Source organism: Abrus precatorius, unplaced genomic scaffold (assembly GCF_003935025.1).
Source record: "Abrus precatorius isolate BTA unplaced genomic scaffold, Abrus_2018 Scaffold7, whole genome shotgun sequence".
NCBI lineage: Eukaryota > Viridiplantae > Streptophyta > Magnoliopsida > Fabales > Fabaceae > Abrus > Abrus precatorius.
In genome coordinates, this window is record NW_020874417.1 from 2,448,398 (window position 1) to 2,472,830 (window position 24,433).

The 24,433-nt window shown below is 31.4% G+C and overlaps 4 protein-coding genes across 6 annotated transcripts; 2 read left to right on the top strand and 2 right to left on the bottom strand.

Moving 5' to 3' along the window:
- The first annotated feature begins 3,653 nt into the window (after positions 1-3,653).
- On the top strand, positions 3,654-6,112 carry LOC113872194 (probable WRKY transcription factor 21). The gene is made up of 3 exons (XM_027509538.1): positions 3,654-4,933; positions 5,074-5,199; positions 5,737-6,112. Exons 1-3 carry the CDS (start codon positions 4,167-4,169, stop codon positions 5,879-5,881), a joined length of 1,038 nt encoding a protein of 345 aa, XP_027365339.1. The 5' UTR covers positions 3,654-4,166; the 3' UTR covers positions 5,882-6,112.
- A 3,578-nt stretch (positions 6,113-9,690) lies between these two features.
- LOC113872465 (40S ribosomal protein S15-4-like) lies at positions 9,691-12,048 on the bottom strand. 2 transcript variants are annotated; one of them, XM_027510040.1, is made up of 4 exons: positions 12,016-12,048; positions 11,780-11,928; positions 11,661-11,715; positions 9,691-10,067 (listed from the first exon to the last, which is right to left on the bottom strand). In XM_027510040.1, the coding sequence occupies exons 1-4, from the start codon at positions 12,016-12,018 to the stop codon at positions 9,819-9,821; spliced, it is 456 nt and encodes a 151-aa protein (XP_027365841.1). In that variant the 5' UTR covers positions 12,019-12,048; the 3' UTR covers positions 9,691-9,818. The 2 variants fall into 2 exon arrangements, with proteins under 2 accessions (XP_027365841.1, XP_027365840.1); XM_027510039.1 differs by having other exon boundaries at positions 11,658-11,715.
- A 4,906-nt stretch (positions 12,049-16,954) lies between these two features.
- On the top strand, positions 16,955-19,056 carry LOC113872755 (histone H1-like). 2 transcript variants are annotated; one of them, XM_027510556.1, is made up of 3 exons: positions 17,021-17,200; positions 17,302-17,975; positions 18,994-19,056. In XM_027510556.1, the coding sequence occupies exons 1-2, from the start codon at positions 17,021-17,023 to the stop codon at positions 17,947-17,949; spliced, it is 828 nt and encodes a 275-aa protein (XP_027366357.1). In that variant the 3' UTR covers positions 17,950-17,975; positions 18,994-19,056. The 2 variants fall into 2 exon arrangements, with proteins under 2 accessions (XP_027366356.1, XP_027366357.1); XM_027510555.1 differs by lacking the exon at positions 18,994-19,056 and having other exon boundaries at positions 16,955-17,200; positions 17,302-18,245.
- Positions 19,057-20,093: 1,037 nt separating this feature from the next.
- On the bottom strand, positions 20,094-23,412 carry LOC113873896. The gene is made up of 9 exons (XM_027512260.1): positions 23,403-23,412; positions 23,088-23,267; positions 22,679-22,902; positions 22,479-22,540; positions 21,887-22,108; positions 21,611-21,737; positions 20,913-21,235; positions 20,682-20,826; positions 20,094-20,330 (listed from the first exon to the last, which is right to left on the bottom strand). The coding sequence occupies exons 1-9, from the start codon at positions 23,410-23,412 to the stop codon at positions 20,094-20,096; spliced, it is 1,530 nt and encodes a 509-aa protein (XP_027368061.1).
- Positions 23,413-24,433: the final 1,021 nt, after the last annotated feature.

The window sequence follows — 24,433 nt, forward strand, 5'->3', positions numbered from 1 at the left end:
TATTTTAAAATATAAAAATAAATAAATAAATTTTATTTTAAAAAGTATAAAGTATTGCATTACACATTTTTAAAAGTTAAAATTTAAATTATTAAATATATAAAAAGATAAAATAAATTTTCTGACATTGAAAAATAGTTTTACATTAGCAATTTTTTGAAACTAAACTCACTTTTTTCTGCTTAACGAAAAAAAATGTTGGATATTTTTATTTTATACAAATTTTCATATGTGTGTAATTTTAGGGTTTGCTTTGACCTAGGCTATGGACTGTACATATATGATTAGATTGGCATTTAAAAAATTTTGTAACATACCTGATTAAAACAAATGAATTTGTTTACTAACAATTAAAAATTAAACAATATTGTTAAATAAAAGATATAATTAATTATATTTTTAATTAAAAAATATGTGCAATTTGAAGTTTTATTTTTTAAGGTAGTTATTAAGGTTTTTCGTGTTATTAAATTAATTTTTTAAATTAAAATTATTATATTATTTGTTTAAATTTAAAAAATAATTAATTTAATAACATATATTAAATAAAATAAAATCAAAGATAAAATTTTTAAATTATAAAAAGTATTAATAGCAAAATTAAGATTAACTTAAAAATAAATGTTTAATATAAAATTTTATGGTATATAAAATTAACCTTTTTAGACCACAACTCTCATTTGTTAAAGCAGATTTTGAGATTTAAATTTAAAATTATAATTTAAATAAGAATAATTCTCTACTAATTAATACACGTGTTTAATGGTATACAAAATTAAATTTTAATTTTTTATTAAATAAATTTTTACAATTTCTTGATTATAAAACTATGTTAAATAATTTTATAGTTGGAAATTTAAAAATGTAAAAATAATAAATTTTATTACATTAATACTTCTAATATTTGTTGTTGTTGTTGTGCTTCTAATAATTTTTAAAGACAGTCTTTGTGTTTGTGTGACTTGCCATTGCTTCCTCCACCCCTTCCCTTTTTTCTCTAAGCTTTTATTTTTGTTTCATTTATGGGATAGAAGGTTGGAATTCTTTCTCTCAGTAGGCTCCAAACTCAGCTGAATTATTTCAATTTTGCTGCATAAAATATTTGAGGTCTGCATGTTTTCCCATGTGTGTTTGTCTTCCAAAGTCAAAAGCGTTATCAACTACATTTGAATTTGGAACTAATAATTCCAATGGAGTTGTTAATTTATGTTACTAATCTCTGTAAGCATAATAAAAAGCAAGAGTAAGCTAATGTATAGGTTTTAACATGTTCAAATTAAACTGTTATTTTGGGACTCACAAAAGTAGCAAGAATATCATCATGACTCAGATAATGCAGCAAAATCTTGCAATATTTATAGAAGCCAATCATTCGTTAAACCCTTACTAATCTTTGAGAAAAATTTTCATTAACAAGTGACAAATAAATGGAAATAATTATCTAAGAAGTTTTGAAGTATTATAGAACCATTGAAACAAAACTCAAATATATATTATAGAAGCCAGTGGTGTTCAAATATTTAAAGTGTCCCTAGGAAACCACCATATTCCGATGCTCGTTACAAATTAAAAGATCTTTCAAAAAATTTACATAATTGCTTTATTAAGTTAAGTATTATTGTGCAATATTTTACCATTACAGGTTAGATTATTTTAATAGTTTAGTTTTAAAAAATGCTACTTTTTGTATCATAAATATTAATATTATAAAAGCAATCATATTATATGAGTTTTGCAAAATAAACACATAATATCATGGACAAGACAGTCAAAATGTGGGAAATAACTTTGGGAACATACATATATCAATAGTATTTGTTGAATAATATTAATGAGAAATGTTAATCAATTATTTTGTGCCACTTAAAGAAGTGATTTCTTACAAATAATTAAGTGGTGAAACAATGTTAGGAGGCTGTATAAATTTGATTTTCCAAATGGGAGAATTAATTGTTAGTCAATAGTGTGTTGAAAAAGACAAGTCTAGCCATTAGCCTTTTGTTTGGGTCTTTGTTTGCTTGCTAGAGACTGTATCTTTCTCTATTTTAAAATCAACTTCTAATGTCTAAAAATGTTAGATTGGATCCACTAATTCAACCGACAAATTAGTATATTAGTCAAATTTTTTGTCCTTTCACCGAAACATTTTTAAATCAGAGTAAAATGAATGATAAAATTATAATTTGAACCAATCATTTTAATTTGATTTTAATTTTTTACTCAATTATATTTAAAAAAGAATAAAAACCTTATAAGAAGTTATATATTTAATTATTACAAATTTAACAATGTTTAAGTTATGGCTGGATCAATAAACTATATATTAATATTTTTATCAATTTAATTATCAATCTAATTTTTTAAACATAATTAAATACAAATTACTAAAATAAACTTCCAATCATCACTAAGGTGAGTAATTTTTACTAATCTTAAAATGAGGAATATCTTGTTGGTCATAATTTATATAGATATAAAAAGGGAGGTGATAATTTTAACATTTGGGACAAGTCTCATTAATTTTTCAAACTATTATACATTTTATACGGTATCAAAATAATTATACCACGGTTTACAGTTGGGTTTCTTTTCAAACTACGACTCAACAACCCTTCGTACTATTATTAACTTTATATAATATATATAGAAAATATATTAATTCAAAAATAGTAGAAGCATTACTAAATAATCATACACACACACAAAAAAAAAAGATAAAATGAAGATAAAGAAAACTTATTAGTCAGTAAATTAAGAGATAAATTATTTCTCATACACAATATTATTAAAAAAAATACCCCATTTAATTTTCACTTTCTAACTATTTTTTTCCACATTAAATTCTAACTATTGATTTACTATTTATATTAGTCACCATCTAATTATTTCATGTTTTTAATTGTTGCGTTAGTAATAATCTTTATATTGAATTTAAATATTTAAAAATAATATTTTACTAACAAAATATTTTTTATATTTTAAAATGATAAATAATTTTTTTAATTATTTAATTTTAATATTTTGATTATAAAAACATTAATTTTTATTTGTAAATTTAAACAATTAATAACAAGAACGTGTAATGAAAAAATAAATGTATATACTTTATAACATTAATGCAAGAAATATAATTTATTTTACTAAAAGATTATTATCCTAAGATATCTAAATTTTGTCTTTAAGAATTTATATTAAATTAGTATTATTACTATTATTATTTACCAAATTATGATTGTAGCACTTGAACAGGGAAAGCACACATAGGAGGCTGAGGCAAGTCCAAAAGAAGAAACTGGAATGAAAATGTGAAAGAGAGTGAGGAATTGAATTGATAAGGGGAAGAAGTAAAAGTGAAGCTGAAATGGGTAGGTCTAAGAAAATATTAATTAAAGCTGAAATGAGGGATGAAAAAGAATAACAAAGGTCTTCGGGTGGGACCCTCCTTCAAATCTGTGACAGTGACAGCAGCTTCATTTCTCAGCTCTTCCTTTGTGCATTTGCTTATTTAAACTAACTCCCCTTTCTGCATCTTCTCTCTCTCGCCAGAGCTACAATTTTAATAATATATCTTTTTTCTTTTAATTTTTGTTGCTGCTTAGGACTTTAATATATATTTCTATTATATATATATATATATATATATATATACTCTAAAGTTGGAAGCTTTGTATTCTTATGTATGATGGTTGTGTGAATTCTCAAGCCAAGCTAAGTCCTCTCTTTCACACCTTTCAATCTCAAAACCATGGCAAGAAGAATCTAGGGTTTCACAGCACCAAGTCCATCAAGGTCTGTGCTTTGGTGCTTTTTCTTAGTTTTCTTTTGTTACTGGGAAATTGGGTCGATTTTTCTGAAGGTGGAGGCACTCTCGGTTGGTTCTGATTCGCCCCGTTTTTCTTTATTTCCAAAAATTAACCTTTTTTTTCATAAACTTAAAATTTTGAAACTTTGACTGGAAATCCTATTTTTGTGGCACCTTGTCTGGGGGAAAAATGGGATTTTTTTCATCTTGGTCATTCTATCTGCCACATAAGGCTGAATGTCTGATATATTCGTGGATAAATGGGTTGTTTTCTTAGTATTCTGGTGTGTTTGGCTTAGTTTTGCCCCTCTGATTCATCTGGGGACATAGTTTTTACCTAAATTTTTTATAGATAGAGGCTAATATGGAAGAGGTTGAACAAGCTAACAGAGCAGCTGTTGAAAGCTGTCATAGGGTTCTAAGTTTGTTGTCTCAGGCCCGGGATCAGGTTCAGCATAGGAATTTAATGGTGGAAACTGGGGAAGCTGTGGTGAGGTTCAAGAAAGTTGTTTCCTTGCTTCATAATGGTTTGGGTCATGCAAGAGTGAGGAAGTGTAAAAACCTTCAAGTCCCTTTTTCCCAGAATATCTTTTTAGACAACCCAAATTGCAAGACCAACCATCACCCAAAAAATCTTCAGTTTGCACAAACCAGCTTTCATGATAATTCAATTCAGGAACTGGGTTCAACCATAAAAAACTCACTCTCTCTGGGACAACCATCTTTGGAATTGAGCTCTAGTGGGAAAAGTCCTCTTCACCTTGCACATCAAGCTTCATCAACTCACTATCACCTCTTTCAGCAACGGCAACAACAGCAAAGGTTGCTGCTGCAGCAGCAACAAATGAAGCATCAAGCAGAAATGATGTTCCGAAGGAACAACAGTGGCATAAACCTGAATTTTGATAGCACTAGCTGCACACCAACAATGTCATCTACTAGGTCTTTTATTTCTTCCTTGAGCATAGATGGAAGTGTGGCTAGTTTGGATGGAAGTGCCTTCCATCTAATAGGAGCTCCACACTCTTCTGATCAGAATTCACAACAGCATAAGAGAAAATGTTCTGCCAGAGGTGATGAGGGTAGCTTGAAATGTGGGAGCAGTGCTAGATGCCATTGCTCTAAGAAGAGGTGAGACGTGCTTCCTCAGTTAATTGTAATTCCTTTATTCTAGGTTCTGATGTATGGTCACATTAATAATTGATTTCTGTTACTTCAAAGGTTTTATAACTCCTTCAAATATATAACCAATAATTATACGTGCTCCACAGGAAACATAGAGTGAAGAGATCTATTAAGGTGCCTGCTATCAGCAACAAACTTGCAGACATCCCTCCTGACGATTATTCGTGGAGGAAGTACGGGCAGAAACCAATCAAGGGTTCACCTCACCCTAGGTATTTTCAAGCTCTGCTTTCAGTTTTGATTTTGTAAAGTTTCTGAACTATTTTGTTATTTCTGACTATTTTGCTGTTTGGTGTGCATTTATGATCATATCTTTCTCTTTATAGCATTAAAGTTAGGTGCACATGATGATGATATACTAGCTTGTAGTGCTTTTATTTTATTTTATTTTTTATCTTTTGGGTGTGTTTGCTATTGTATTCCCTCTGGCACTGTGTTTGTAATTTGTTCTTAGTTAGTAACTTGGTATTCAGGTTGGTGAGAACATAATAGACTTAAAGAGTAATTGAAATGGTCCTTGAATTTCCTTATATGATGTTTGCTAATTGCTAGTATCTCTTAGATTAACTAAAAAACTTTTTTCATGACACTCGTGTCTTGAAAACATGTTTTAAAATTAATCTTGCATTTCGGTACTCTTGGCATAAACTACTTCATGCTGTATTATTTGCAACTTATTGGTAACCAAGTGAAAGGTGAACTGCATGTATGTTTGAGGAAACTGATTTTAATTCCTCCTTTTTTTTCAGGGGATATTACAAGTGCAGCAGCATGAGAGGCTGTCCTGCTAGGAAGCATGTTGAGAGGTGCTTGGAAGAGCCAACCATGCTAATTGTTACCTATGAAGGAGAGCATAACCACCCTAAGTTACCAACACAATCTGCAAATGCATGAACTCATGGAGAGCTTAACCAAAAGATCAAGCCCATCATTCAATTTGTCAAAACCCCTTTTTATGTGATTGGCTTGTGATGCTGCTGTACATATTTTTAAGTGATGCATTCTTGGAGCAGATTTTGGATAGTTTGGCTAACGAGCCTGTTTATTTAGAGTGGGAATGAGGATCACTGATTAAATGAACAAGTCTGTAAAATTGGGTAGTTTCAATTCGTAAGAACTATTTTGTCTTTCTTAAGCATGTTATAAACATTTCAGGGTTTTCTAAATGAACAAAATGCCTTAGAAAAATGGTAATGTTCTTTGTCCCAATAAACGATTATAGGCAATCCCGAAACTATTACAAAATCTATTGAATATGTTACATAGAATGATTTTCATTGGATGCAATAACAGCTTCGACTAATTCAAGAAAAATCACTGCTTCTACTAGAGATGGTTGTGTGGAAACAAGTTTGGTAACAACCAATATAACCTTATCATCAATTTCGTATGTTGAAGCCGTTTTAGGACCATCAAGTCCTCCGACTGATGATTTTGATGTCATGCAATAATTAAAATTTGGACCTTTGAAAAGGGTGAAATAAATGCCACAACAATCTTGATTCGCATTATCCACAGGCAAAGCTTCATTCAGTTTCCCATTTCTCCTATTAGAAGTGTTTCTTGGCTTGTGGAAGTTTCTCGGCAAAGCATGTGAGTTGCGAGGGGACCAATATGGGCATTCATACTCGATCATAGTTTTATTGGGTCCAAGTTATCAATATTATTAGAGAATAGTTTTTCTATCATGTGTTGAAAGGACACATTAGAAAACAATGTATTTATTTATTAAAATTTATAGTATTACATCATGTTGGTTTTCATATTTTATAAATTTTAATAAAATCTATTATGCATAAATTTTTATTAAATATCTTTAGACACTGCTCCCTTCTAACCATTGACTTTTTCATAATCAATTACCATATTCAACATTGGAGAAAAGAAATCATTGAGGGAAGGGGAACGTACTTGAATTATTGGCTGCATTTAGCATGAAAAGATTGAGATGAAATATGAAATAGTAGTGTCATGTAAGTTCTATAATTGGAAGAGTGGATGTTACTGAACATTCTAGACTAATATGCTAAAAAATTAAAGATAGTCTAAAAAAGACAACGTGACAACAACAATTATCCACTAGTCATCAACTAGCACACGCATGGGGCAAGGGCTAAGCTGACCTGCCCAAGATTGGATTTGCTTTGGGAAGAAAATGAAGGGTATATAATGGTTTAATTCTAACATAGGATCAATGAGGGTAGACTTTTGTTTCAACAGTTTGATGATGATTTCAGCAAAGTTTGTAGCCTTTGATTGAACAAATACTATGTATCAAACTATCATTGTCAATGGTAGACTGAACGAGAATACTCAATCGGTCAAATCAGGAACCACCACGGAACACTCGCATTAACTTTCATTACACGATGACGCAAGAGATAGTTTCTTGGCAACTTTGCTTTCTTAATCTTTCAGTGCACATTCAAACATTATTAGTTTTTTAATCCTCACTTTCTTCAAAATATTATAAAACTCGTTTATTGTTTTTAATTTATGTATCAATTGGACTGAAGCGTAAACATCAAGTCCTTGTATCAATTGCCCACAAACCTTGGTCCCGAAGCCTAAAGCAACATTAGTCCACGACCACTTGAAACGTGAGCTGTGTGTTTCTTTTGCTATAAATGTTGGTAATCATCATTACCTTATGTTCCGTTCTGCCCTTTTTGTGTCTTCTTTGCTTGTGGCGTTTTAAAACGAATAAGGTTATAATATAATGAAATAAAATTATAACTCAATATTTAAATATTTTATGATGAAACAGAAATAAAATGATAAGAATTATAATTTTATTATTATAATCTTATTCATATTAAATTCATAAGCTTTGACAATTTCACCCCACCTCAAATAATCATCACAGCCCCCATCAGGACAAGACAAACACTACTGAACAGTAGGATCCTACTGGATTTATAATTAAAAGCAAGAAAGTCAAACAAAGAAAAACAACATAAACAAAACCAAGGACAATAATGAAAAACAATAATTTATGTAATATATTTGCTATATAGTTATTTATTTAGAACAGTCATAACATACATATGCTGTAAGACTTACTTTTACAGACACTAGATCCACACTGGAATAATAGCTACAATATCCTTCCCACATTAACCAAGGACCGACCAAGAGGCAATATTGCAATTTACATGCAAATGGATTTAAATGTAATTTGATAGATATGAGAATGGAAATTATCTCGACGCCAATCCATGCTTCAAACTGGAAGAGAAGAAAATTGGGAGTTCGGAGTTTAAGATAAAATAAAATGAAATTCATTCTATTATGCTCCGTTTTATTTTGTTCTGATTTAATCATTCCGAAAATATAATAACTCAAAATTTGTTACCAGAAAAAGGGAAAAATAAAGGAAGAAAAAGAAAAACATATTCTGTGATCAAAATAAAAAACAGCAAAATTGTCCGCACTTAGTCAATTATATTATAAAATAATAGTTTGAATTTTCCGTAAAAATATTTCCTTTTCTTATATAGGCAAATTTATCAGCTGATTTTGAACAATAGTCTTAAAACTTAACTAGTCAATTGAACGGACGAAGGTCTCGAACTTAATATAATAATACTCTAAATATTATTTATAAAAAATAAATTTGACAAGAATAATATATTATTATGATAATTATGGATATAAAATTTTACATAAATTAAACATAGGTAAGTATATAGTCAAATTCATTTATACACGCTTTAAATAATATATTATATGATCAAATGAAATGGTAAAATATTAATTGTTAATTATATAAAATTTTATAAACTTAATTAAATTCATAAAACTTTAAATTTAACAATTAAATTAATAAAAATTTATTTTTAATAAAAATGGTTATATTTTATACATACATTCATAGTAAGGGCCATAATATTTATTTTAATCGAGTTTAATAGTATTGCACCATTAATTTAGCTGCTCTCACTGGTCAAATAACCACAGGTTGAAAGAATGCAATTGCAACTACACATGCCAATATAATCAAAATTGGCATCACTTTGTTAGGAGGATTAAAAGGATACCCCTGAATCAGTTTTCATCAAATAATTTTCCCCCAATTTGTAAAACGTCCTTTGTATTTACTGTTGCGCAAATCTGAACAACTGATTTTATTTCGTATTACTGACACATTTGTGTCATCAGATAAGCAAGTCATTGGTTAGTAACATTATTGCATCATAAAAAAGGTCAAAAGAAATTGAAAAAAACTTTAAACGGAATTATTAAAAAAAACCTTTTAATTATCTAAATTTTTTGAAAATTTAATTAACTGGTTGTTGTTGTAGAATAGTCCTAACTATGATAAACCACTTACTAAGCTAACTGCGTCATTGGGCTGTTGGCCGAAAACAAATGTATTGGGCTACTAGCGAGGACTTCAGAAACTTTGGTTAAGCCTTGCTCATATTTTTGCGATACTATCACCTCCACAAATTAGCAAAACTCAACGAACTTGTGAACATAAATTTCATCAGACAAAATTCACCATATATTTAACCTCCAACTTCATGCATAACGATTCAAGGAAAGAAACGAGGTGCTACTGTTTAAAACAATATAGTTAAGATGTAGAAGTGACCCGGTCCTATTTTTTCCTAGGATTTGAATCCAATGATTTAAAAAAAAAAACACGATATAATTTTGCAAAAAAATCTCCATAAAGCTCATTAACAGACATAATTTAATTTAAATCCAAACTTTTGTTCGCTGATATAGAAGGCAAAACAATATCAACTAGAATTTAGATTAGAAAAAAGTTTGCTTAAACTAGCGAAATTTGACATAAGAAAAACAAATGACATTTGTGATGTCTTCACTTGAGAGGGATGAACCTGGAGGAGTGGGTAGCACCTATACCGGGCCTTCCATGCTTAACAGGCTTGTAAGAGATTGAGAATTCAGCCAGATAGTGGCCAATCATTTCTGGTTTAATTTCAACTTGATTGAAGGTCTTTCCGTTGTAAACACCAATAATGCTACCAATCATCTCAGGCACAATGATCATGTTGCGAAGGTGAGTCCTTACTGGCTCTGGCTTCTCACCTGGTGGAGCCTCTCGTTTCTGTCTCAATATACAGACCATAATCAAAATTATACACCATTCTGCCTTTCACAATGATTAATGAAATTAATCCAATTTAATTCAATACACGCAGGAACAGGAGAATTATGGTAAAAAAATTACAAATAGTCAAATTAGTCTCCAAAAGATATTCAGTAGGTCCAATTAGTCCTTGAATAATGAAAAATAAGACTTAGATCCCTAGACGTGAGTTTCTTGGTCAAATTAGTCCCTAGGTCAAGAACATCAGGGACTAAAGAGGAAAAATATGCATTTAGAAACTAATTTGACTAAGTAAATTCATACATGGGATCAGGTGTAATTTTCATCTTCATAGTATTAAAAAAATGCTAATCTCAAGCCCTAGAGCTAAGAATAAACAACCTTAAATAGATTATTTTTATTGAGAAAGAAAGTATTGAGTAAATCAAGAATGTAAAAAGAAATAAAATTATAATTTTTATTAAAAATTATTAATTTAATATGCTTAAAATTAATGTTAAGGACTGAAATAAAAGAAAAAGGTGTTAAAATGAACACTAGAAATTAGGAACACGTGATAAGACATGTGCTCCAAAGGGCAGATTTGATATGATGAGGATTCAGAGCAGAGTAAGTGAGTGTTTGAAAAAGGAAACTAATTCAGGCTTATAAAAATACAGATAACATGGAATTTATTTTGGCAAGCTTGTCAAAATAAGCTCTCTTTTTTATTTCAATAAATTTATTCAGTCGAATATATGACACAAACTCTAGCATTATAAAATTGTATTAGTGACAAAGGATGTATTTGAATACACAACTTATTTAATAAGCACTTTGTAACCATTGACTTGTGACATAAATTTAACAATAAAACTTATTAAAGTAAGCTAAAAATAGCTTATTTTGATAAGTTATACATTTGGGTCTGTTTAGAGAAACTTATAAACAGCTTATATAAAACAACTCGGGACTCTTCTAAGCTGGTTTTAGCTTATGTCAATAAGCTTCTTGGTATAATTTATCAAAATAAGTTGATTTTAGCATATCCCAGTAAGTTTCATCATTAAATTTATGAGATAACTCCTTGTTTCAAAAAATTATTAAATAAGTGCTTAAATATCCAGTTACCAACTTACCCAAACACACCCGAAGAAACTTATTAAAATAGGCTGAAAACAGCTTTAGAAAGTCATAAGCTTGTAAGCTCTTTTAAATAAATTGTTGATAAATAAAGTACAAAAGCTTTTTATCCCTGTACAACAATAACTACTTAGAGATTAAGGGCTTGCTTGTTTTTGTTTAGATTTCTAATTTTTAAAATTGCATTTTAAAAAAAATTAAAAACTGTTTTTAAGAAGAAAATGAAAATAAAACGTGTTGGTTTGGTTCTCAAAACAAACAAGTTCATGTAAAGTTTATTAAGTATTATATTAAAAATAAAAATAAAAACAGAAAACGGGATTGAACAAAAGCCCTAAGAATAGAAGAAGCAGTTAGTTACTACTAATTATGAACCAAATGATATCATAACGCAAGTATAACTGATTATGGTTTTGAAAATGCTATGGAAGTGAATGATGATGTTAAATTGAGAAGAAAACTAACCGCCTTACGGAGCTTCTTGATGAGAGCCATAGGCTTGCGTGTCAAACCGCGTTGAAACCTGAAATGAAAAGAGTGTAAACAACAGAAAAAAGTGATAATGGAAGGAGAAGAGTGAGACAGACCTTCTGCGAGCACGAGCAGAGAAGAGCTTGACGAGATCATCGGTGGACATGTCCAAGAGAGCATCGAGATCCACTCCTCTGAAACTGAACTTCTTGAACGTTCTCTTCTTCGGCACTCCTGGTTGACCTACCTCTGTTTCAACGTCCGCCTGAAAACAACAAACATACAACAATCCAATCAGTGTCAACACTCTATCATTCACACTTACATCAGAGATCGGGATAAGGGCATTCACCATTGCTGCAACTCTCGATTTCTCTTTGCTAGGGTTTTTCAGTCTCGCTGCGACCTTTTATATATTCTCTCTATTCTGTAATGGGTATCATGATCAGATTGGGTTTCCACTCATACGGCCCAATCCATCTTAACATTACTCCAAAAAAAAACAAATCTGCGGATCACTGTCCATCTATCTTTGAGTTATACTATTTTTGTAATTAATTACTAATTAGTAATCCACACATAATATCTATTAAAATTAAATTTAATAAATTTTATATTTAATTAAAGAGATAAAATTATTAAAATTAAGAAAAATGTTATAAAAATAAATTATTAACAATTAAAGTATATTATCTATATTGATTTTATGATTTAAAATTTGATAAATTTCTACTTTAATTCTTGAAATATGTAACTTGATTAAAGTTAATATTTTAAATTTTAAATTTTAAATTTTAATCTCTTATATTAACAATCATTAATCATATTAATCTTTATTATTAAAAGATGTTAAAATTAAGTAATGAAATTAATGATTTGTCATATTAAATGATATGTAGCAGTTCATTCTAAACATAAAATAGTGTTATTTTAAAAATTTTAAAAAATATTTTATTTTTATTATTAACTTTTAACATTTTCAAGTAATAAGGTTTTAATTGTCTTATATTTTACTTTTTTTTATAATATTTTTCTCTTCTGATCATCGTTATAATGGGCTATCAAGTATATGAATAATCTAATATTTTCAATAATATGTTCTAAAAAAATTACGATAATCTTTTTCTTGTTAACCTCAAACTTGTTATGAACTATAAAAGAATATTATAAGGAAAAATAAGAGTTTCATAAGTGTTATATTTGAGTACATAAGGAGAATTAAGATTTAAGAAGTCCACACTTCCCCTACCAGTTTTAACAAAAAAGGAATCAGCATAACCATAGTCAATAAATAATTTTTCTATTTACAATAAAGAAACTCCGAAGAGAAACAGTGTAACCAATAATTACAGAACTCTAAGTATCCACATAATTAATGTACTAATTGTTTTAAATATGAGACTTTTTCACTAAATTAATCATGATTAGTTGTCCACTCATAGATATAAGACTTGGATATTGTGATGCAACTGAAAAAACTTAAAACGAAGAACTTTTGCAATATAAATGTCATCATAGTGATAGCTAGATGAGAAAATACCTTATCTAAAAATATTAGAAGTCATAGGCAAAAATAAATTATTTTTTTAAAATTACAAAATGACATTATTTTATGTCAATAATAAATTGTCATGTATTATTAATAAATTATCATTTTATTACTCAATTTTAATATTTTTTTAATGATAAAAATTAATGTCATTAATAATTATTAATTTTAGGAGTTAAAATTTTAAAATAAAGTTTAGGGTGTATACTATGGCTTACAACTTGGGTCAGAGGGTTGTAAAAATATTATTATAAAAACAAACTCTCGATTAGCTCTTCGCTTGGGAGAACATTGTTGTCTTGGTCATAACCTATATTCTCAAACATTGCAAAACATTAGCTCTCTATCAAGCCATGACATATGAAGTAATTGAGAGTAGGAAATTGTGTTGCGGATATTCTAAGCTAAACATGTTCGATATAGTTTCTTAATATGATATTTTCAATGTTATTCTTTCTTTTATTTTAGTTTTATTATAGTTTGATTATTCTTTTATAGGTTGATAGAAGTTTTCTTAAGTAATTAAATTTTTACTTATTTACTTTATTTTTATAAAAAATTTAATCATTAGTTATTTAAAATTTTATGATCATGCACGATGGTTTATTTTTTTTAATATATGATAACAAATTAAAAGAATTATGCAGTCTCTTATTTCAAATTTTTTAAATAAAAAAGGATTTTAATTGAACATTACATACTTAATTCATGTAATTGTTAGTTTTGAATGGTATTTAAATATTGCTTAAAATAACGTTGAATAATTTATTAATATAAAAAAATAATTAATATATATTATAATTAAAAAGAAAGAAGCACAAAGATACGGATAAAATGGTTAAAATTATAATTAAAATTAAGATTCAACTTTACAATTGTAAATTGAAGATAAAACTTTGTTACAGCAAATGTATAGAATATAGATTATAAATACTGTAAAATACCTTCTTCACTTTTCATAATTTGTTCTTCACTTTTAAAGTTATAATGATCATCTAGCTCAGAATATAACACATGCTGGTAAAAAGAAAGAGAAATACCAAAGCACTGATTTGAAACCTGTCTTTCTCCCATTCCAGTTGCTTTGTGAATTGGAGATAAAGTTTTTTTAGTACATATATAGAATATAAATTATAAATACTGCACTTCTCATAATTTGTTTTTTACTTTTAGAGTCATAACGAGTATCTAGCTCAGACTATAGACCATATGCTGGCAAAAAAAGAACAAGAGAAATACCAAAGCAACTAATTCAAAATCTGTCTTCTCCAATTCCTACTGCTGGAAAAGGGAGAAAAGGACACAAGAAAATAATGATTCAATTGTTGTCTGTGCTAATCCAGGGTGAGAAGATAATTGCAAGCTATCCAGTTAACAAACTTCCATTAAAACTTAAAACCTTATTCTCCAAAAGTGAGAATGGCTAGTCCCATACCCCAACTTCACCGCCTACAAGACATGACACGTTGGTACTGCTATCAATCATAGCTACAGTTTACATGGTTCATCTCTTATAAATAAAATAGACACAGAAGGGAAATCAATGCTAACATGTTGTAAGCCAAATTTTCATGGTAACAAAATATTTAACTTCCTCTAGCCTACAAAAAAAAAATATCAAAACTTTATATTAGTGACAAACCTTTGATAGTTTATTTTAAGCACAATATAATATCACATTATACACCTAACTCTCTGGTTCATTAGTAATTACTTACAGCAGACAATTAAGTGTGATGAATTCTTTAGATCTTAGTCAAAGCTTTGAAAAGTTCTAATCAACATTATAATGGATGGATAACTGTTTAAATAAAATACATATTGTTTGAACATAAGTTTCTTATTAAACAGAACATAAGCAAATTTCTGGGTCGTATTATAAGAGAAGATTACCTATTGTTCTGCATCTTTAATTGCAAACCTTTGTTGTTAAAAGTCAATTTTGATTTTATGGAACATAGACGAAGTATGGGTTAGTCAATACTTGTGATCGAATATATGCTATATTATAAAGGAATCCAATACTTTAAACTACGAACTTCTCAGGGTGGCTAATTTCACAGTTAGGGTATTTTTGCAATACCGTGTGAGATTATAGATTGAATGTCAACTAATGATAATATTGTATATCTTTGACAGTAACAATGTGTGTCTTCATCCAAAAATAATGACCAAAAATTTCATTTCTATTTCATAGAATACAAGCTGAATAATAATGGGTGTGATGAACTTTATTCATTATAGGCGGCGTCAAACAATAGGATGGCTCACATTCACATCCGATTTTTCAGCTCAAGACGAAGGTAAATCAGAAATGAGTGGTCCATATTAATAGTACTGAGTCTCATAAATTGTCAATTCAAATGCGTTATTAATTCCATTAAAGTGAAGCTTGAGTTGCTCTGGTGGCACACGTTAATACTAGCACATATTTCCATAGAAATTAGAAGACCAAAATCTTAAATCTCAAAATCTGACATGATTTATAATTTAAAGTACTCATTCAGTTATGTTGAACAACACAAATATGCATAAAAAGTATACATAGTGTGTGAGCAAAAACTTGGACACAAATGGTGCATGTGCTTGTATAGTGAATTTTTGAATGATAGTATGTATATCACTCATGATATTTCTTTCCTGGGTAAGATAGTATTACACGTAATTTTATCATTGCTAGAGAGATTAAAAAGCCCTAAAAGCATTACATAATTTCAAATTTAAACTGCCCATAACAAATTCAAGTATGAACATAAAATGAACATTCTAGTGTGTCATGCACTTAATTGACCATATTGATATTTCTCCTATGTAACATAAAATGAACATGTTTGCACGAAAGTGCACAGATTTGTAATTTTGTGTAACTCAAGTATGAATTCAATCAAATGAGTGGAATGATACCAGGAAACAATGTAGCTTAGCTTCCAATCTATACAGTCCTGCTTAACAAAACAGTTACTTGCCTTTTAAAAACACTAGCAACAAGAAGAGGAAATCTTTATTGTGAATAATAAGTTTTAGGGCAAAACATACGCTGTCATTAAGCATCATTAGACGGAGACAATATTGTATTTGTGTAAATGAATGTCAATTCAACATGATATAGGAGAAACAAGACTAATTTACACACCTCAGGTGACCACACATTTTCTTTGGTTAAACTTGTTCAACTTTAGTGACTTTCTAAACAATGATACCATATTCAAATGTCCATGAATTTTCATAATTCTTGATGCAATAAAATCGTATATTTTCATGAGGAGTGGATTGATCTAATTTCCAACCGAAGCATAGACCTTAATTAGGGATAAACCTTGATAACATCATAACAAAACCTTATCTTGACCACTGAGCCTTCAAAACCAAATTTCTCCCATACCACTGACCCACTCAACGCGCTTAAATACTCATTAGAAAGCTCATATAATAATCTATGATGTTAAAAAAATTGCATCTACATTCATCAAAAAGAGCCTAAGATATGAGCAGATGAAGCAAGCTTAAAAGCACACCAAAAACAACCTATAGCACCCAAATGATCCCTAACATTCCATCCTAGCCTCCCCCATCAAACACCGAGAACCGTCGATAAAGTGTTCATCGAAGGGCTGAAATTCAAACTTGAACACGACATCAATCCGTGGGAGGGTCCCGTGGACCAATCACAATTAAGTAATTGGATATCCTCTCTCACACACTTGACTATTTAAACGTTCAAAATTCTTTCTTCTTTACTCCCAGAATTTCCAATTCCATTTCAATTCCCAGTTCCATCGTCTTTCATAATTACATCTTAACCCTAATCATGGCAACCGAAGAGCCCATTGTCCCCGTAGAATCTGCACCCGAACCAACCAAAGTCGAACCTCCACGCGAGAAGGACGACGAACCCAAACCTGAAGCCAAGGGCAAGAAAGCCAAAGACACCAAACCTAAGCGATCTTCCAAACCACGCAATCCTCCTTCTCATCCTTCATATGAAGAGGTTTGATCCAAATTTTAGTTTTAGTTTTGGTTTTTTTTTATAAATTTTTATATTGTGATCGAAAATTGATCTGAATTTGAATTGGTTTGATTATCATGCAGATGATTAGGGATGCAATTGTGACGCTGAAGGAGAAAACAGGTTCAAGCCAATACGCGATTGCCAAGTTCAATGAAGAGAAGCACAAGCAGCTTCCACCCAACTTTAGGAAGCTCTTGCTTAACCATTTGAAGAAGCTTGTTGCTTCTGGAAAGCTCGTCAAAGTCAAAGGCTCCTTCAAACTTCCACCGACCAAACCCTCTCCATCTTCCCCGGTGAAGAAGAAGCCTGCCCCTGTCAAGCCCAAGCCTAAGCCTAAGCCCAAGCCTGCTTCCAAGGCTAAGGATACTAAAACAACTAAATCAACCACCAAGGCACCGGTGAAGCCCAAGCTGGCCGCAAAGCCCAAGCCCAAGGTTGCGGCCAAGCCGAAGGCTGCTGCGAAGCCCAAGGCCGCTCCTGCTAAGCCCAAGCCTGTTGCTGCGAAGCCCAAAGCTGCCAAGGGAGCTGCGAAGCCCAAGGCAAAGGAGAGACCAGCGAAGGTTGCAAAGACGTCGGCGAAGGCTTCGCCGGGGAAGAAAGCCCCTGCTTCTAAGGCAGCGCCGAAGAAAGTGGCTTCGACGAAGAAAACTGCGGTGAAGAGTGTGAAGCCGAAGAGTGTAAAGTCTCCGGCGAAGAAGGCTTCGACGAAGAGAGGAGGGAGGAAGTGAAAATTTGAGGATAGGGTTTCTTTAGGGTCAGTTTTGTAAAGTTCTTTACCTTTTTGGTGTGGTTGGATCTCCATATGTTTCGATTACATGTGAAATCTGATTTTGCCGAACTTTTTGTTTATTTTAGTTTTTTCAATCTTTTTGTTTCGGTAGGGGAATTGGATTAAAAAAGAACGTTCTTGATCGTGTTTTTCAGTTAAATGTGTTAATAAAAAATGTAACTGATTTAGTATAATCTTGGTCCCAATTTAGTATATACACCACCCTTTACAATCGAATGAATTTGCCGTTGCTTTTACCCTTCCTTGTTGCCAGATTTATGCCCAATGTTTCAGTTGGGTGTTTTTGTTTCGATTGTTAATTGCTTTCCATGCACGGAACTTTGGTTTGAGTGGTTAGGATGTTGTAATGAGCTTTACGTTTATGGTAGGTTTCTTTTCTTTCCAGTCACAAATAGCATTGTGTTGTGGAATTTGACGCATTATCGCATGTCCTGGTTTCATCATGGCGTGTGAAATGGTTGAAATGGATGTGTTTGCATCTTACTCGTACTGGGCATTAGTTGTTTACTTTGTTACTATTATTAATTCAACCAATTTCAATGTACTCTGGATGCTTGAATGAATGTTGAGTTGCCCTGCACGTAATTTACTTGTCTGGAACAATGGAATTATACCGATCTTTTAAAAAGTGATCTCGCTTGTGGCTATGGTTTAATCTGTTTTATAATCGGAATGAAGTTTGATTAGTTTTTTGAACTGTTTTAGTTCGGCCGACGTAAGAATTGATTAAGAGTGACTTCCATGCGGGTATGGTTTACAAAGAAAAACCTTGATAGCATATTGCCTCCTTATCATTGTTGAATGTTGAGGCATACGCATGAGTAGTTTTGGAAAGAAAGTTGTCAAACAGTCTTTTATCCCAAAAGGGATAAAATGTTTGGTATCAAAATCCAATGAGATTGAGAGGAATATTTAAGTGCATGATATTTCTGCTTGGTACGATGCGGTGCAATTTAATTAGGTTCTGTGCTCAGTGTTTCAGTACATATCAGAGATGCTAGAAGAATTTTGGCGAAGCGAGAGATGATGAAATGTCTGAACACCGAAGGGAAGCATGTGGCATTATTAAATAGAGAGAAGTAAAAGTGGTTGTGACTCATTTTCCTACATTGCTTTAACGTTGTTGGATAGGCGTACGGGACAATCTACCAAGCGTTTGATCCTGGCAGGCAACGTTGGTGGTTGTAAGATCGTTGGCCTTCTGTAGCAGCAACCAGCCCACATGATAGAGTCCCTTGTTTGGTCTATGTCACAATTGTTCAGTTCTGTTTATGGGAAGGAACTTTCATTGTTTGAATCTATTGAGTCCTCCTCAACATGGTCACATGTTTGAAAATCTGTCATTGTAACTTTCTATTAATATGCCAAGTGAATTCCGTGTTTGTGGGTTTACATAGAACAGGAAAGAGCCGGATTTGAAGCACAAGACAAAGAGTACAAGAAAAGGTTTGAGTTGGAGATTATTGTCTAACTGTTCACTGATGCAGAAGTGTCCCTAGTAGCGTAACAACTTTCGTGGTCATGATTAATTGATTTTTTATAGCACTTTAGCTAATGTTGACTTATAAACTCCATAGTTATTCTAAATTAAGCTTGTGAAGATGTAACTATTATAATGTGTTTTGTTTTCAAGTTTCCAACAATTACATGAAGGAAAGTCTGGGATCTGTTCACAGATTCTAGTTGGGCAGCTTATAAAAGAAAGGACATTTTGTGCAGTCTAAAATTTGGAAATATCTTTTAGGGAAGAGTTACAGTCAAGTTTTTGGCCCTAGAGACCAAATCTATTTTGAAACCAAGTAATTAATCTTGGTAGTTATGCTTGGTATATGTCAATTGGAAAACTGACCTGAAAACAAATTCTAGAATTTTCAATTTTAAGATTTTGATTATTATGTAATTCCTTTTGTACATTAAGTTCATAACATCGGCACAACAAACAAAAATTTTCCTCGGGTTCAATAACCTATGGAAGCTCATTGAGCTTATCTTATGCTTTACTCTTGAAATCTAGATGGTTTCCATCTTATAAACCTTATGTTAAAAGCTAATGGTGGAAAGTATCATCACTAAGATAAGTCATCATTTCAATCTCTCCACCTTTTGGATTGAGTACTTCAGCTCCTGTTGGATGTTCACCCTTGAAGGAGATAATACAATGTCTTTCCATATCGATCCAGCTTCACAAGCTGGGTTGGGGTGCTTGTAAAGTTCATATATGGAGTTGGCATCTTCATTCAACCTAGAAACCCTCTTCAAACAATCGATTTCATCTGGATCAACAAGCAGCGTCTTGTCTCTTTCTTTCCATCCTATCATCTTTACAACAATACAGGGGACCAAAAATGGCCCACCATAGCAATAATAATAATAAATGATTAGTAATGTAAATTATATTTAGAGATAGCATTCACAGCACAGCAACAGTTTTTCATTGATGAAAATACCTTTCGGAAAGTAAATGTCGGGATTCAAATTTTATTTTTTACTATCACATGCATCTTGGAGAATTTGATTTTTTTTTATCAAACAACTTTTTAATGTTACGATTACATACATCTATCACTTGTATATTCTAAACACATTTCCCCCTCCATATAAAGAAAGTGTACAGACAGGGTTTTGTTATCAGAGCAAGAATAAGAAAAAAAAGGATCGAAATATAAGTACCTTAGGGGGCCCTTCCAAAGCATTTGTACAGTACAGCCTAGCACTGTCTACTAGCTGACAATAAGTCAGAAATGCTTCAGCAAATCTCTTGTGGGATTTCAATTGTGACTTCACTCTCACTGCTCTTCGACACATGATAGCTCTCCTGTTTGCATTCAAATTTGACTCATTTTCATTAGGCGAAATATAATAAGTAAGATTGTAAAATAGAAAGATTACTGATGAATCGACCTTATGCCTCGAATTACTGCAAGGTAAGCATCACATACTACTCCGACCAGCTCTATCCTATATGGTTTTCTCTTTTTGCCTTCAACTTGTTCAGGCTCTTCATCCTCAGCTCGTTCCCAATAGTTTTCGGTTACAGTTCCATCCTCTTTTACCCTGTAGCCAGCTCCCATGCGGTAACGGCGGCGGTGGACATTTCTGGCCATTGTTATGGTCTGCACAACAAATGGTAACCAGGAGAGTGTGCCATCCATGATTACATCCCTCCCCTCATTAAGTGCTGTTACCAGGAGGGATGAGGCCGCATCTGTGGATGATTGGTGTACCTGTTTGCAACAATGACTTTATCATGCAATAACCAAAAGCTCTTATTCAGGGACGTTTGGAAAAACTTTTCAAGAACTTATTTGGGTTTAAGGAAGGGATTTGCAATCTTTTTTTAAGTTCTTTTTAGCTCATTTCAATCAGTTATTGTATGGTAAAGTTTATCAAAATAAAGTCTTTTTTAACATCTAATGATATAAACTCTCATGTAATAAACTCATCAAATAAGTACTTGTTGAATTGGGTATCAAAATACACCCTTAATCTCACAAGAAAAAAAATAAAAAAGAAATAGAATGCTATGTTTACTCATATTTGTGCTGTATACTGAATTTTAATACAGGGAAACAATCAGAGAAAAGTGTCAATCATGTCACCAGTTCAGCTGTTCGAATCATGTCGTGATGCCCTCTTGAACTAAGGGCCTTGTAGATGACATCTGATTCTTTGAAGGCATCTGCCTCAATGATGACAGCATTGCCTGCTGCTCCTACCCAGAAAGGTCTGTTTAAATTTCATTCGTAAAAGAAAACAAGATCAGGTCCTTGCTGCTTGTTTTGATGATTTAAGTATTTCACATATCATAGGACAATTTTTTTTTCCTAAGGTATCGTGGGACAATTTATCTCATCAGAAAATATGACTTGTCTCACTCTTTAAGAATGTCCTTAAGCACTGTGCTCTTGCCAGCTCCCATACCACCTCCCATGAAGAGAAGCACTGGGCTCCTATCACTGTGAGCTACGGGAGCCATCACCTCTGTGCATCGAGAGTCATCATTTGTTACCAGTCCCATTGCTTTCATCTCTTCAACTAATGTGTTAAAAACTCTTGCCACCTTCAGATTCTTGGTCACTCTCTCGAACCTTAGTTCCCTGAGCAAAGGATACTATTTTTTAACTTAAAAGAGAAGCAAGAAACATTTAAGACTAACCCTTTTCACGCTGCTGATATTAATAAAAAGTGTTCAGTCTCAGATACCCAACAAGGCATCCCTTTGAAAATTGTCACCACATAATAACAAAAAAGTGACTTATTCATAAACATGATTCTTTTTTCATTTGTTGCTACTTCAAAAAGGAATGGGAGAGGAAAGAAAGTCCTATCGTTGCTTCTTTCCTTGTTATGTTTCATTGAATCTTTGATCCCTTTTATAGATATTAACATCCTCAAATAATTATGATCCCCACACTGGCTTCAAAGATGGATTAATTAGTGTTTTTAGAGAACAATATTATTACACACCTAGTTGCCGCCATAACTATGTGCTTGAGCTTCGTTTTTGGCTCAGTGTCGGTGCTCAATACCTAAAATACCAGAAAAAAGAAAGAAAGAAATAAAACAAACAATTTTGTTTTTCACCTTGTATTATATAAATAAACAATATTTCAATGTAGTATATAGTTGATTAATGTAGCGCTTTCTATATAATGTCTCCCCAATACCTGACTGATCATGGCATCACCATGGCTCCAATGGAATGCAAAGTAACTAAGAATGCATCTCTCAAACTCCTCTACCAGCTTCACAAAAAGTGAATCTGCATCTGGTTCATTCTCGAAGAAGGCGTAGATATCATTTTCACATCCCTCGGATTTTCTTATATATTCAGAAGCCAATTTACAAAGATGAGGACAACTTCTCCTGTCTTTGAACCCCATTTGCCTAGCTGCACCAAATTATAGAATCTTACACACATATATGTATGATTCAAACCAATCAAATTCATGAATGGATCCATGTGTGATACACTTTTCCAAGTCATTTCTATTTATCATATGACTGGTCTTATAGCACAGTTTTCTTATGTCTCTTAATTGTCAGAAATAAATAATTATCCTTAATAATTATTACCTACGTAATGAGAGAACTTCTCAAGCTTTGGGGTTTGGCTTGCCTTTGATAATCTGAGACGAGGAATAATCTTTCGATCTCTAATTTTTTTAATGCGATAATGCATTGCTGCAGCAACTATCAACCCTATGGATGATACCACCACGATCTGTGTGAAGGTGGGGGGTTTGTCATTCGACTCTGAATTAACAACATTCAGTGAGGATTAATCATAATATTATATACATCCATCAACAAATGCAAATAACTATAACACAGCACGATGATTCATGCATGGCAATTGAATTATTTAGTATATATGCCTACTTTACGTACCTTTCTGCATTTCTCTTAATTAAAAATCCAAGATAGATTAGAGACCACCGGAGCTATAAGAGATCTCGTCAATTACGTACTTTATGTTTCGTAGGTTTTCTGATTTCCGAAGAATTTGATTTTGCTGTTATTGCGTTGAAGGAATTTCTTCACACGTGATGTACGTACGCCTTTGCATGGGAGTGGCATTGTACTACATCCTTTCCTTTTTGTTTATCCATTTTAAACATAAATTATCAAATATAATTAACATTTTGTTTATATTAAAATTATTTTCAACTTCTTAATCTAATCTTATGATTATTTTTTTTATTTATAACAAAATTTTAAAATATTTAACATTGTTCTAAAGTTTAAAAAAGACAAATAAATAAAAAAGTTCTAAAAAATATTGATTAAGAAGCATTAAATATGTTTTATAAGATATTTTAAATTAACTTAAAAATAAGTGATTAATATTTTATATTTTTAATAATTTTTATTTTTAGTTTTTTAACCATTACTCCTAATACAGTGGTTAATATTTTGTTAACATATTTTAACTAGCAATTGTCTTGTATTCCCCGTGCAATGCGTGCTTTTAAATTTAATTTTATAAGATAAATAAAAATTATTTTAATTTTAAATACATTGTCTAGTTCAATAAATTTCCTTCTATTAAATATAAAATAATTTTGTTCAGTTTTTATAAAATTATGATTGATTTTACGTGTTATTACCAACAAAGTTTCTCATAATTAATCGGTAAACGGAATGACTTAATCATGTTACATATTGATTATGGTTTAATCTTCTGTTACATGTATAAGAAGTGAAATCTATTTCAATAATATCTCTGTCTTGAAAGTTACCAGTTTCCATTGCAAGATATTTTTGTGAGAAAAGAAAAAACTTGGAGCCACTACCGTTACCATATTACGAACCGTAATTATGAGAATTACTACTACGTGCAGAACTTTCATATATCCAGAGTTTATTTTTTATTTTTTATTGGAACTCAGGTTAAAGCTGGCAGGTATGGTAGAAACCCA

Coding starts and splice junctions, on each gene's coding strand:
- LOC113872194 (XM_027509538.1), top strand. CDS start 4,167: ATGGAAGAGGTTGAACAAGCTAACAGAGCAGCTGTTGAAAGCTGTCAT. Junction 4,934..5,073: donor TGCCATTGCTCTAAGAAGAG/GTGAGACGTGCT, acceptor CGTGCTCCACAG/GAAACATAGAGTGAAGAGAT. Junction 5,200..5,736: donor AAGGGTTCACCTCACCCTAG/GTATTTTCAAGC, acceptor CTTTTTTTTCAG/GGGATATTACAAGTGCAGCA.
- LOC113872465 (XM_027510039.1), bottom strand. Junction 11,716..11,779: donor TCTGCTCGTGCTCGCAGAAG/GTCTGTCTCACT, acceptor TTTTCATTTCAG/GTTTCAACGCGGTTTGACAC. Junction 10,068..11,657: donor TCAAGAAGCTCCGTAAGGCG/GTTAGTTTTCTT, acceptor ATATTGAGACAG/AAACGAGAGGCTCCACCAGG.
- LOC113872755 (XM_027510555.1), top strand. CDS start 17,021: ATGGCAACCGAAGAGCCCATTGTCCCCGTAGAATCTGCACCCGAACCA. Junction 17,201..17,301: donor CTCATCCTTCATATGAAGAG/GTTTGATCCAAA, acceptor ATTATCATGCAG/ATGATTAGGGATGCAATTGT.
- LOC113873896 (XM_027512260.1), bottom strand. Junction 21,236..21,610: donor TGATTCGAACAGCTGAACTG/GTGACATGATTG, acceptor TGTTGCAAACAG/GTACACCAATCATCCACAGA. Junction 20,827..20,912: donor GCAGTAATTCGAGGCATAAG/GTCGATTCATCA, acceptor GAATGCAAACAG/GAGAGCTATCATGTGTCGAA.